Source organism: Mirounga leonina, unplaced genomic scaffold (genome assembly GCF_011800145.1).
Source record: "Mirounga leonina isolate KUSES-001 unplaced genomic scaffold, KU_Mleo_1.0 Mir_153, whole genome shotgun sequence".
Lineage (NCBI taxonomy): Eukaryota > Metazoa > Chordata > Mammalia > Carnivora > Phocidae > Mirounga > Mirounga leonina.
The window spans coordinates 9,893,937-9,908,178 of NW_023270387.1; the positions used below are offsets into that span (position 1 = coordinate 9,893,937).

The 14,242-nt window shown below is 48.9% G+C and overlaps 1 protein-coding gene across 3 annotated transcripts in view; it reads left to right on the forward strand.

Moving 5' to 3' along the window:
- Positions 1-1,056: 1,056 nt before the first annotated feature.
- The window catches only part of TTC12 (tetratricopeptide repeat domain 12), a 43,404-nt gene continuing 30,218 nt past the window's right edge, over positions 1,057-14,242 (forward strand). The window contains exons 1-6 of one of the 3 annotated variants that reach the window (XM_035008964.1): positions 1,057-1,092; positions 3,248-3,320; positions 10,905-11,068; positions 11,616-11,637; positions 12,235-12,312; positions 13,140-13,261. In XM_035008964.1, coding sequence (XP_034864855.1) covers positions 3,263-3,320; positions 10,905-11,068; positions 11,616-11,637; positions 12,235-12,312; positions 13,140-13,261 — 444 coding nt within the window. In that variant the 5' untranslated portion in view covers positions 1,057-1,092; positions 3,248-3,262. Of the gene's footprint in view, positions 1,093-3,247; positions 3,321-10,904; positions 11,069-11,615; positions 11,638-12,234; positions 12,313-12,337; positions 13,262-14,242 lie in introns of those variants that run through there. The other 2 variants (XM_035008966.1, XM_035008965.1) reach the window with 2 other exon arrangements.

A 14,242-nucleotide genomic window follows, 5' to 3' on the forward strand; every position in this document is an offset into this window, starting at 1 on the left:
AGCCCACAGGACAGAGTCCACAGACTGTACTCAACCAATGTTGGATCTAGCCAGCCATGCCTGGACCCCTCTCCCCGCCTGGTAAGTTTTAACCCCGGGGGGCTCCTCAGCCCCAACCAAACAGGCTTCTGAAACACACTCAAATTTGCCAAGAAGTCCCAGGTGTTCCTGAACATCAGCTTAAGCTCAAGTTGGAACTTTCCCCAAACCTGCTTTTCTCCCCTTTTAACCCAGCACATAACACGGAACCTTTGTTTTAAAAAAAACAGACGGGGCGCCTGGGTGGCTCAGTCGGTTAAGCGACTGCCTTCGGCCCAGGTCATGATCCTGGAGTCCCGGGATCGAGTCCCGCATCGGGCTCCCTGCTCGGCAGGGAGTCTGCTTCTCCCTCTGACCCTCCCCCATCTCATGTGCTCTCTCATTCTTTCTCTCTCAAATAAATAAATAAATAAATAAAAATCTTAAAAAAAACCAGACTGGAATCTCTTTAAAACCGTGTGGATGTATTCAAAGTGTGCATGTGTCCACCGTCTCATTCTGCTCCAAATCCTATGATTCCCTGGATAAAAACTACCATGTTCCTACTGACTAAATGCCTGGCACTTTAACCATAAACCTTACGTGCCATTACTTCAGTTTATAAATGAGGAAACTGAAGATCAGAGGGTTACGTAACTCTCCGAAGGTCTCACATTTACCAATAAGCAAAGCCGGATTCATACCCAAGCCTGTCCCTCCCAAGTACACTGAAGGTTGTCCCCTTTTTGGGCCGGGGATAGTAAGCTAATGGGAGTGATACCCCCTCCTTATTAGAAAGAGGCGAAACCTGGCGCTGACTCAGGGACCAGCGCGGGTCACTCGGAGCTTCTGCTCCCCACCCTTGGCAGGGCCCCAGCTCCGCCAAGATCTAGCGGCGGCGCGCCGGCTCCAGAACCTGCGCTTCGGGGCCCCGCCCCCTCCCGGCCCTAGCCCCGCCCCCTCCCGGCCCTAGCCCCGCCCCGATCCTTGGCCCCGCCCCGCCGTTGGCCACGCCCCCCGTCCGTCCCTGCCCGCCCACAGCCGCCATTTCCTGTCCGGCCCGGGGCGTGTCAGGTCAGTGCGGCGGGGTGGCCCGGGGTCTGCCCCGGGATGTGGTCCTGATCTGGCCGTTAGCGCCGAGGAGAGGACGCTGGCGTGGGCCCCAGCAGATGGGACGGTATCGGCCGCGGGCTGGGTCCTCCGCTTCGGGCACGGGAACCGCTGGACGCCGCGGAGTGGTTGCCGGGCAACGGTGCCGTCGCCCCGCCCCTCTGCGCCGGGCGGGGCGGGGAGTCCAGGCGGGCGGGGCGCGGGGCTCCCGCTGGCGCGCCGCGGGTCGCGAGCTCGCGGGGGTGCATCTCCTGCCCCGCGGTGGGTTCGGCGCGGGCCGCGCAAGTGCTGAGCCTTCCTTGTGCCCCGGCAAACTTGGGCAGGTCAACTCGCTTCACTAGGCCTCAGTTCCGTGGGAGCCTTAATATGTTAGAGCCGGAAGGTACCCTGTCGCTCGTTTAGTTAAGCCGCACGTCCCCGCCCCCGTTTGTAGATGAGGGTGCCTCGCATTTACCACTCTTTGCGTGCCTGGTGCTTTCAGTTAACCCCGGGGAGCCCTCTCGGTTCGTATTACCATTTCCATAGCATGAGGCGCGGAGAGGCTGGTGACTTGAGCTGAGGTCGCGCAGCTTGCAACTGGTAGAGTCTCAGAGTCAGGTAACTCCCACCTCGTTTGTGGCAGGGCCCAAATGTCCAGTTAGAGGTGCTCACACGACTGCACTACTACTAAACCTGGCCGCAAGTCAGAAAAACCCCCGAGAGAGGTTTGGTTTTTTTTTTTTGATTTTTTATTTATTTATTTGAGAGAGAGAGAGAATGAGAGACAGAGAGCATGAGAGGGGGGAGGGTCAGAGGGAGAAGCAGGCTCCCCGCCGAGCAGGGAGCCCGATGCGGGACTCGATCCAGGGACTCCAGGATCATGACCTGAGCCGAAGGCAGTCGCCCAACCGACTGAGCCACCCAGGCGTCCCAAGATTTTATTTCTTTATTTGAAAGAGAGAGAGCACAAGCAGGGGGAGCAGCAGAGGAGAGGGAGAAGCAGACTCCCCACCGAGCAGGGAGCCCGACGCGGGACTCGATCCCGGGACTCCAGGATCACGACCTGAGCCGAAGGCAGTCGCTTAACCGACTGAGCCACCCAGGCGCCCTCATATAACCCATTTTGAATTTTCTTTTTCCTAGCCATTGCATTCTACAAGAGAGGGTATAAAAAGAGACTGTTTTCTTTTTTTTTTTTTTTAAGATTTTATTTATTTGCGAGAGAGAGAATGAGAGACAGAGAGCACGAGAGGGAGGAGGGTCAGAGGGAGAAGCAGACTCCCTGCTGAGCAGGGAGCCTGATGTGGGACTGGATCCCGGGACTCCAGGATCATGACCCGAGCCGAAGGCAGTCGCTTAACCGACTGAGCCACCCAGGCGCCCCCCCGAGAGAGTTTTAAAACTGTCCTTTCCCGGGCGCCTTGGCAGGTTGACCGAGAAGCTTTGGCGCTAAAGCTGAGGAGTCTGTGTATTTAACGAGTTTTCGGATGGTTTTTATGGCCTGTGGGTGAACTTCGGGAACCCCTGGATGTACAGTGAGGCCTGTTTACTCACAAACCACCGGGAAGTAATAAACCTCAAGTCCCTGGAGAGGAGAAGAGGTGCCGGTGCACAGGGCCATCAAGTTCTGATCCCTTCAGTCAATGTTTAGCTCCTCTTCACTCCTCAGATTAAACAAGTTTGAACAGTTAAATGCAAAGTCTCCGGCTCCTGGCGACCAGTCACACAGCCAGATCCAGGCTTCTGGCCGGGCGGGCCTATCATGATCAAAGCCAAGCGTTCGTGTCCTCCTCCATTCCTGCCAGCCTGTCCGCTTCTGGCCTCCTGGCCTCCTTTACTCCAGGTCCCTGAATCACAGCGGTGGATGTTGGCTTTGGAGGAACATTTTGCAGAGCAGTTCTCCCAGTGAAGGGAGGGCTGACAGCTTCCAGAAGTATCACCACAAATAATGAGTATCCCTTGGCCTTAATAGCAGTCAGAGTGACATAGATCACCCTGCTGTTATTCGTGACATTTGTGAACACAAATCCATCTTACAAATAATCACTTGGCTCTTAGTTTTAGAAGGCTAATGAGCCTGACATATTCTGCTTAGTGTTTTATTATTATTAATTTTCATCACTTATGCTGCCTCCCCCAGGTATTCTGGTTGACAATGGCTGACGATCACGAGAAAGATTTGCAGAAATTTCTTAAAAATGTGGATGAAATCAGTAAGTACCAGTAAATCATAAACAAATTAAATTCTACGCTTGCGAGGTGGAGTGACTGGAGAGAAATGATCACTCTAAGTTAGTTCCTGGGCTGCCTGATAGGTTTATGACTCTAAGAGACAATGTAATTGAAATTAAACAGAAAGGGTATTGAGAAGCAAGTAATATTAGAGCCCGGGGTGGTATTTTGTGGCTGCTAATTGGTATCGGAGAAGCCGTTAACATTCTGGTTGGAATTGAGGCTGACGGCTCTCCTCCATATTTTATCCCCTTCCATGTAGAATTCACGTCGAAGGAGCCTAGCTGTTCCCTTCGAGATCATTTAGGAACCTCGCTGATCAGCGTGGAATCCCTCTTGTTTTAGGGCAGAGCCATTTCTGATTTTGAGCTGCAGAGGCAAAATCAAATGGCCTTCCCTCAGGGTCTGTCTAATTACACGGACGGTTCATGGTTGTCATAATCCTGTCTCTCCGCCTCTAGGCAGGAAGACCCCTCCTTCCCCAGCTCAGACAGGTGGGATCTCAAAGGACATCCTCTGATCCCACAAATCCCATTCAAGAGATTCCAAAGCAGCCGGTTTCCTATTCAGACTTCAGGGAGCTTGTGTGGTGATGGAAACAAGCAAACCAACAATCAAACCAACCTTACATATCAAATAGAAATATGTTGAAATTGCTCCTTCCAGCAGGCTGTATGGGTCCAAAGAATTAAACTGGTTTTAAAAATAGTTGGGGTCACTTGATACAAGACACATCCACAATCTGTTCCCTGTGTCCATCCACGCCCCCCCCCCCATCCCTGAATGTTATTCTGCGGACTTCTGGCCTTGGCCAGCCTGCCGCTCACCGTCCTCTGCAGGTGGTCTAGTCCAGGCACGTGATTTTTCCTACAGCCTGTTTACTCACCACCCCCACATCCCTGTTGGCCGCCCAGCCTTCTCTGCTGAGCCCCAGACCCTGGCAGCTGTCTATCCATTGTACCCCACAGGCACCGCAAACTCCGTGGGTCCAAAAGCCAGTTGATCATTGCTCTACCCCGTCCTCCTCCTCCCCAGTAAAACCTGCTTCTCCCACCTTCCCCTTCATGCTAGTCTCGCCGGGTGGCACCAGGGCTTGGAAGTTTACAAGTCACCCTGGACTCCTGCCAGCTCTCAGCCTACATTCAATCAGCCGTCAAGTTTAGCTCTTTCTCCCGCTCGGTCCTCCCCGCCCCTCCCTTTGTTCTGGTTGTCTGACCCAGACTATTTCAACAACCCCCTGATTGTTGTTCCTGCCTCCAGCTTACGCTCCCCACAGAGTAATGTATCTAAAATGCAAATCTGACCCAGACACTTCTCTGCTTGGATCCTCTCCGCAGCCACAATAAACTTCAAGCTCTCCTCAGGACTTAAGTCCTCCTCTGACCTTGTCCTTACCTCTCGCCTCTCCCTACCTCACACTCGAGCGAATGGCAGCAGACTGCTTCTAGTTCCCCACACGTCCCCCGATGCTTCACGCTCTGCACGTTGCCGTTGTTGTTCCCTCTGCCTCTCCATCTTTCTTTACCTGGCTCACTTTCATTCAGGCTCAAAGTTCCTTTGGGTGCCATATATACCAATACTGGCCCATAGAACTCTCTGTGGTGCTGGAAATGCCCTACAGTCTACACTGGCCACTGTGGCCACCGGTAACTGCACGCAGCCGTGAGCCTTTGAAAGGTGGCTGGTGCTACCCAGGAACTGAGTTTCTAATTGCATTTCATTAATAATTAGTTTAAATTCGTGTAGCCACGCGTATAGGTTCTAGGTACTCATTTCCTGGGCTCTGGCTATGTATCTAGTTGTGCTAGGCTCTGGAGACCTCAGTAACAATAACCAAGAATTAGCTTTCCTCCTGGTGTCTACAGCCCCATGCAGAGAGCCGATGCGAAACAAGTAATCTCCAGTGTGACATGTGATATGAAGAGAGATTGGCAAAGTACAAGAGACACTAACTCGGGGCGCCTGGGTGGCTCAGTCGGTTAAGCGACTGCCTTTGGCTCAGGTCATGATCCTGGAGTCCCGGGATCGAGTCCCGCATGGGGCTCCCTGCTCAGCGGGGAGCCTGCTTCTGCCTCTGACCCTCCCCCCTCTCATGTGCTCTCTCTCTCTCATTCTCTGTCTCAAATAAATAAATAAAATAAAATCTTTAAAAAAAAAAAAGAGGGCACTTGAGGGCGCCTGGGTGGCTCAGTCGGTTGGGCGACTGCCTTCGGCTCGGGTCATGATCCTGGAGTCCCTGGATCGAGTCCCACATCGGGCTCCCTGCTCAGCGGGGAGTCTGCTTCTCCCTCTGATCCTCCCCCCTCTCATGCTCTCTCTCTCTGTCTCATTCTCTCTCTCAAATAAATAAATAAAATCTTTAAAAAAAAAAAAAAAGAGAGAGACACTGACTCAGGCTACAAGTTGTGTTAGTCTGATCGGGCTGCTGTAACAACATACCACTAAACAGCAGCAGTTTCCTTTCCACGGTTCTGGAAGTGCAAGATCCGGGCGTGGGCGGGTTTGGTTTCTCCCGAGGCCTTTCCTCTTGGCTTGGAGACCCACTGCCTTCCCACTGTGTCCTTACGTGGTCTTTGCTCTGCGTGTACACGTCCCTGGGGTCTCTTGCTCTCCTTATAAGGACAACAGTCCAGTTGGTTTAGGGCCCCACCGCGATGACTTCACTTAACCTTACTTATGCCTTTAAAGGCTCTCTGCCAGGACAGTCACACTGGGGGGCTAGGGCATCAGCGTGTGAATGGGGTAGGGACCACACTACAGTCCTTTACAGGAGTTGTTTAAGGCTTCCCTGAAATATGAGATTTAAGCAAAAAATCTGAAGTGTGAGTAGGAGTTGGGCACTGGGGGGAGGGCAAGGGAAGATTCTAAGTGGGGAGAAAGTAGGTAGGAAAGCTGGGAGTTAGAGAACATGGTGCTTTTAAGAACCTGGAAGCATAAAAAGCTCTGTGTGGCTGGAGAGAAGAGATCACAGAGAGAAGGGTCCCATCTGAGTCAAGAAAGGCCGGATCAGGGAAGACCTTGGAAGCCACAATGAGGAATTCATGTCTACCCTGCAAGCAGTTGGAGGGTTGACTCAGCGCAGGGACATGATCAGATTTATACCTTAGAAAAGTCGCTCTGACCACGGCATGGATGTCGAGACGAGGACATGGAGGGGATAGGAGAACAGACGCTGGGAGCCCCGTCAGGAGGCTGTTCTGGCGCTCCAGGGAAAAGAGACAGGCTGGGTTTAGAGCTGTAGCAGCAGAAATGGGCACGAGTAAATGGACTTGAGATATATTTAGGATTTACTTGGCAAGCTTTAGAGTTTGATGGCTGTGAGGACAGAGGGAGAACGAAGACTCAAGAATGAGTCCTGAAAGTTTGGGGTCGAATGCCCAAACTTGGCAGTGGTTTGACCATCTGCTGAGAGGGGACATTTGGGGGAGGAACAGTCTCAGGGGAAAGAAGATGGGCAGGGCAGGATTGGCGAGCAAGACATCGCAGTGAAGATGTTCAGAGGGCAGTTGGCTTTGCGAGTCCGAGCCTAGGAGAGAATAGGGCTGGGGATGTCCGTTTAGGAGGCCCTGGCATATAAATGGTATTTAGAACCATGGGAGAGAACAGGACTACCTGGGGGAATGGTCCAGAAAAAGAATGGATGGCTCAGGCACAACCTTGAGACTCACACAGTCAAGAAGGTAGGTAGGACAGGGAGAGCAGGAACAAGCAAAGGAGACCAAAAGCAATGGCCAGAGAGGTAGGAGGGCGACCACCAGTTTGTCCTGTGTCCTTGAAAGTCTGGTTTTTTGTTTGTCTCCTTTTTTCTTTGTTCATTTTGTTTCTTAAATTCCACATGAGCGAAGTCATATGGTATTTGTCTTTCTCTGACTGGTTTCGCTTAGCAGTATATACTCTAGCTCCATCCATGCTTTTGCAAATGGCGAGATCTCATTCTTTTTTATGGCTGAGTGATATTCCATACCAGGCTATTGTAGATAAGGCTGTAAGAAACACAAGGCTGCATATATCTTTTCAAATTAGAGTTTTTGTTTTCTTTGGGGAAATACCCAATAGTAGAATTACTGGATCATATGGTAATTCTAGTTTTAATTTTTTGAAGAGCCTCCAAACTGTTTTCCACAGTGGCTGCACCAGTTTCCATTCCCACCGACACTGCACAAGGGGCTCCTTTGGTTGGAGGCAGTTTTGTAAAGTCCGCGGGAGAAGGACAGGATGACTTGTTTGGGTGTGATACTGTGATTTATAGTAAGAAATAAATATTTGTTCTTTGTCCCTGTGCCTGGCAAAGAGCTCCCCAAACCCTTGGAACTTCTAAGTGATCAGACAGATAAAGGCATCTTTATATTCATAACAAACCCCTTTCAATCACACCTGAGCTTATGTTAATGAGTGACTTTTGGAACCCGAAGATGGGGGCTGTTTGCCAGGGAACCAACCCTGTGATAAAGTTTCAACCCCCTGGGAACAGGAGAGGGGCCGGAAGTTGAATTGATTGCCAATGGCCAATAATTTTTTTAAATCAGGCCTGTGTAATGATGCTTCCCTAAAACCGCAAAAGGACCAGGATCAGAGAGCTTCCAAGTTGGAGGTTTTGGCAGAGGGGTGCGCTCAGAGAGCCTGGAAGCTCCGCCCCCCTTCCCACATACCATGCCCTATACATCCCTTCCATTTGGCTCTTCCTGAGTTATATCCTCTTATAATACACTGATGATCTACTAAGTAAAATGTTTCTCTCAGTTCTGTGAGCCACTCTAGCAAATTAATCAAAACAGAGAAGGAGGAGGTTGGAGGACCCTCTGATTTAGCCATGAGGTCAGAAGCGCAGGTGACAACCTGGACTAGCATGTGAAGTGGGGGGGTGGGGAGTGGGCAGTCTCACAGGACTAAGCCCTTAACTTGTGGGATCTGACACTATCTCAGGTCGATGGTGTCAGAATTGTGTTGAACTGTGGGACACCCAGGGGGTGTCAGAATTGCAGGGTGGTGTGGGGGAAAAACACACATTAGAATTGGTGTCTGAATCATACGAGGCTAACAGGATTGCTGGGTACCACTGACCAGCCAGTTGAGTTAGGACCAGTTCTCCCTGGTGTCCATGTATCTTTATCAGTCCTCCACATCTGTCATAAAGGCCTAGAGAAGTGGGGAGTTGGGTTTGGAGTTGGAGTTTTGTGTGGCAGGTGGGGTGGGAGGGCAAGAGGGTTCAGCACGTAGACAGGATGGATCATGGGATCTAAGCTGAGCAGGCAGTGAAGTGAAGACAGGATAGCTTTAAGGGCTGTTTTGTGACCTCAGGGTGGCCTAAACGTACCTGTTTTTCTCCCACACAAGATTGGAAGCTCTTCAAAAATCAGTATCTCTTTTATTCATCCTTGTTATCTATAGCATTCTGCATAATATCTGACTCATAATAAGCTCTCCATAAATTGTTGCTGGATTAAATAAGTAGCTTGAAACTGTGAGTTGAAGGCCACAGCAAAATTCTCCTGCAGCTTTTTCCAGGCAAAACAAGTCCTGTTTTTAATTTTTTTTCTCATTGGTTCTAATAGCTTTAACTTTTGCCTTCCATTCAGAACCTTCTTTAAGAATAGGGAAGAGAGGGGTGCCTGGGTGGTTCAGTCGGTTGACCATCTGCCTTCGGCTCAGGTCATGATCTCAAAGTCCCAGGATCGAGTCCCACATCGGGCTCCCTGCTCAGCGGGGAGTCTGCTTCTCCCTCTGCCCCTCACCCCACTCTCGTGCTCTCTTTCTCTCACTCTCTTTCTCTCTCAAATAAATAAATAAAATCTTAAAAAAAAAAAAAAAGGAATAGGGAAGAGATAATCTAAGGAATAGGAAAAACTCTTTGCAAACCTTGTATCTGATAAAGGGTTAATATCCAAAATATACGAAGAACTCATACAACTCAATACAAAGAAACAAAACAAAACAAAAAACACCAGGTTACCTGATGAAAAAATGGGCAAAGGACCCAAATAGACAGTTCTCCAAAGAAAATAACATGAAAAGCCCACAGTACATGAAAAGATGTTCAACATCATTAGTCATTAGGGAAATGCAAATTAAAACCACACTGAGACCTCACCGCATGCCTTTCAGCCTGGCCATCATCGGAAAGACAAGAGACAACAGATGCTGGGGAGGGTGTAGGGAAAAGGGAGCCCTGTGCATGGTAGGGGGGAATGCAAATGGGTGCAGCCACTGTGAAAAACCGTGTGGAGGTTCCTCCAAAAATTAAAAATAGAGCTACCCTACAATCCAGTAATTCCACTTCTGGGAGTATATCCAAAGGAAATGGAAACACTATCTGGAAAAGGATATCTGCACCCCCAGGGTCATAGCAACATTATTTACAGTAGCCGAGACATGAAAACACTTAAGTGTCCATCTATGAATGAACACGTAATGAAGTTGTGGTGCATATAAATAATGGAATATCATTCATTCATAAAAAATGGGGAAATCCTACCATTTGTGACAACATGGATGGACCAAAGCATTGTGCTAAGTGAAATAAGTCAGAGAAGACAAATACTTATATGATCTCATTTATATGTGGAATCTAAAAAAAATTCATAAAGAAATCAGACTTGTGTGGTTACCAGAGGCTGAAGGTGGGGCAGGGGCAATTGGAGGGAGGTGGTCAAAAGGCACAAAGGTCGTTATAAGTAAGTACCGGGGATGTGATGCACAACCCAATGACTATAGCTGATGCTGCTGTAGGATAGACAGGAAAGTTGTCAAAAAAGTAAATCCTGAGAGTTCTCATCACAAGGGGAGAACTTTTTCCCTTTTTTTTTCTTTTAATCCTATCTATAAGAAAAGATGGATGTTAGCTGAACCTATTGTAATCATTTCACAACACATGTAAATCAGACCATCACGCAGTATGCCTAAAACTTAGACAGTGATGTGTCAGTTACCTCTCAATGAAACTGGAGGGAAAAGAAAGAAATGGGGAGATGTTGGTCAAAGCGTATGAACTTCAATTATAAAATGAGTACGTTCAGGGGGTCTAATGTACAACATGGTGACTATAGTTAATACTGTATTTTATACTGGGGCACCTGGGTGGTGTATTCATTTAAGCGTCCGGCTCTTGGTTTTTGGTCAGGTTGTGATCTCAGGGTCATGAGATCGAGACCTGTGTCAGGCTTCACAGTCAGCGCTCAGTCTGCTTAGGATTCTCTCTCTCTCTCCCCCCATAATCGCTCGCTCTCTAAAATAAATAAATCTTTACAAAATATTGTATTTTATACTTGAAAGTTAATAAGAGAATAGATCTTAAATATTCTTACCACATACACAAATATTGTGATTACATGAGGAGGTGGATGAGCTAACTAACTTTATTGTGGGATCACTTCACAATAGACATGTGAATCAAATCATCACACTTGTGTGCCTTTAACTTACACAATGTTGTATGTCAATCATATCTCAACAAAGCCAGAGAAACAAAAGTTCTTCTCCATGAATGTTCTACACCTTTCTTGCTAGTAAATGGAGTCTTTCCTTTTGAAAACCTCATTCGAATGATTCACATTTGATTTCTCTTCCAGCCAGCTTAATCCAGGAGATGAATTCTGATGACCCGCTTGTACAACAGAAAGCTATCCTGGAGACAGAAAAGAGACTACTGTTTACAGAGGAAGTCCAAGAGGAGGACGGATGCCGGACCACCCTGAATAAGACCATGATCAGTCCTGCGCAAGCTCCTATGGAGGTTTCTTTTTCTATTACAGAGTTCTATAAGTAGATACAGAGAAGAGGGCTGCCTTGAAGGAGAGGAAGTGGTAGTTTAATCTCAAACTGTCTGGGGAGGCTGAAATAGTCTTTTGTTTTTTAGATTCACTAGATTTGTTTTCCAAAAAGAAGTATAAACTCTGATTTTTTTTCTTTGTCTTTCTGAGTCATCTTTAAGCAATGGGTTTATTTTAATGAAAATTTGGCCTCCCCAACCCCTGAGTTTGTGACCAATATTTAAGCTGTACTGTAAAGGTAATATGTTCTGCCTCAGATTTCCAACTCATACAGCCATAGTTGGGGTCCCTTGACCTGCTCACCCCATAACAACTGTACCCATAATCATATCTCCTGATTTAAAGCAAGCCCTGTGAATTTTGGGCCCTTCAGTATTGATGGTTAGAGGAAATGACCCTACTCCCCACTTGTAATGGATCTGCCTTCTTGGTTCGTACACTTATAAATCAGAGAGTGGTTTTTGAAATTTGTTTTTTTTTTTTGTTTTCATGATAACCTGTGCCCTGCAGAATGCAGATGAGATAAACTCAGGTGAGGACAGCATCTCTCTTCCTAATGTGTATTATTTATTTAGAATCCGTGTTTATTGATTGTAGCTTCCAGACCCTTAAATTATAGCCTCTGGGCTGACAAACCACCCATGAACAGAAACCTACGGATCAGCCAATTCTCTTACTAGTCAGAGGGGACAGCACTGAAAGGCTTTCCTCTATTTTCTCCCGGCCAGTTGTTTGTAAATTGAATTCAGTAATTCTGTATCATCCAATTTACTCTTAGCTGCTCAAGGGATCTAGGTAGCTCCTCTGTTGCCCAGCTCAGAAGCTCATTATGCTAAACGGAACAAAAAAGTCTGCCTTTAAGAAAAACTCTTTTAAAAGACATAATTCAAATTTGAAGCGCAGACATAGCCATCATGTATAATAATACATCACACAGATTACCATGTAATGTCAAATTAAGAAAATGTCATTTAGTTGCTTCAGAGTGTGTGTGCGCGCGTGCCTACGTACGTCTGCATGAGATGTGTGGCTCTAAAGCTCTGCAGCAGCTTTCTCTGAATTTGAGCTAAAGAACTGATTGTAGTACTTGGATTTTTCTCTTAAATACTTGCAATGACTCTGCTGTCAGAAGCCTTCTTGGCATCTGTGGAGCTGGATGCAAAAGAACGCGCCAGGAGAAGAAAGGAAAACCAAGTCTTCGCAGATGGTAACTGCCAGTCTTCACTTCACAGGAGCTGGGCTGACGGGTGCCAGAAAGGTCGTGCGTGTGCCTGCTGATACCCGAGGACAGCGAGACCCCCAGTCGGGGCTTCGTGGCGGGCTCGGGGCAGCGGAACCTGGCCAGGCAGTGGGGTCTGTCCGGTCCCCGCGGCCGCAGGCCGGAGCAGGGCGGGGCGTCGTGTGACCGCCGCCGCCGGGCCGCTTTCGAAAGCGTAGGACGGACTGAGCCCGTCAGACTGAGCGTCCTGAGCGATCTTCGGACGGGAGGGAGGGACGGAAGCGGGAGGCACCGGGGGCTGGCCCGAGGCACGACGAAAAGTGAAAACGAAAAACGAAACGCGAAAACAGACGTGAGAAGGGAGAGCAGAGACGAAGGGCGAGGCGCGGGTTCGTGCGCGTGGGGGGGCGGCGCACGCGCAGGATGCGTCCGGCACGTGCGCGCCCCCCAGCGGTGGGCGTGCTGCAGGTCTGACCGCTTCCAACGTGTGCTAGGAAGTGAGTGGTTCGGCCCTCTCTCTGAGACGTTCAGTGTGTAGACTTGGTCTTTGTGGCACGCTTGGAGGGGTTCTGAGTTTTGCACCAGACACATCTGCTTTTTCTGAGAAGCTACTTGGGCGACTTGGGATGGGTTTGGAAGGAAAAAAAGCCCTTAAGGAGGCTGATCGTAGAATGTCTGCAGACAAGTAAGTGACAGGTCTCCTTTGGACTGATGGAGGCTATGACCTCCAAAGTGGAACTGCAAAGTCAGGGGAATAAAGTGAGAGAATTTTCCAGTGTGTGGGGAGAGCTCACCTGTGACTTCTGTTCTCCCAGGCCTGAAAGCAAAGGGGAATGAAGCCTTTGCCAGAGGGGACTACGAAGCGGCCATCGTGTGCTACAGTGAGGGTCTGGACAAGCTGAAGGACATGAAGGTGCTCTACACCAACCGGGCCCAGGTCAGTGGGCCAACACTGTGTCTGTGGCGTTTTCGTAGGGGACAGCAGCCATGGAACTTGTGAAACCAAAGATGAGACCAGATGGTAGCAGGGGTGTGCCCGTCGGTGTTTAGCAGCCGACTCTGGTGGGGGGTGGGGGAAGCTGATCTCTAGGGGCCATTTGCCACTTTCCATGGTGTCAGTGCTCTCACCGTGGTCCAATTTCAAGCCACCAACTTGCGATGACGGGAGGAGGACTTGGGAAGAGCTACACATAACCAGTTCCTGTGCAGTGTAAGTCAGCTCCCGCATATCACTGAGGGTAAAGCGACTGAGTGAAACAACCTAGGAGAACCGATTCTGCCATCGCTGGGTTTGGCCAGCCCCTTTGCCTGGTAGCCTGAACTCCTCAGGGTTACTTCTTACTCATTGGATCGGTCCCTGTTGGAGTAAGATTCTGTGACCTGAGTCGGCTGGATAGCTGTTGGGCCTCGACCCGATTTCTCAGAAATGTTGAGTTTCTGAACTCCCTTATACCTCCGTTTTATATCACAGATGAGCTCTGTTTCGTGGGACACCAGGTAAAAACCATCACGCAGATGTTTATCATCTACTACTTAATGAAGGGACAAGGTTGGTAGTTCTCAGTTGAAACAAAAACATCACGTGTGGCCTTATCTTTAAAAGCACTTGAGCCTGTGTGTGGCAGAGCTCCCTGTAGCTTAGACCTGACAAAGTGGCCGATCCGTGGGCATGATTATCCGATGGTCAGGAGACATCAGCTGCACTTGCCACTGTGTCATTGACAGGAGGAACTCTCATCAGCTCCAATTTCTGTAACTCAGGATCAAGAATGTCCTGCTGTGAGAGGTTGAAAGAACGTCGAAAGCAAGAAACAGGACGTTTGGAGGCCAAAAAGTCTGGGGAGTGATGGTGATTTAATGACAAATAAGTCCAAGCACAGTGTAACCTCAATAGTTCAGCGGTTTGGGTAAATCAGAC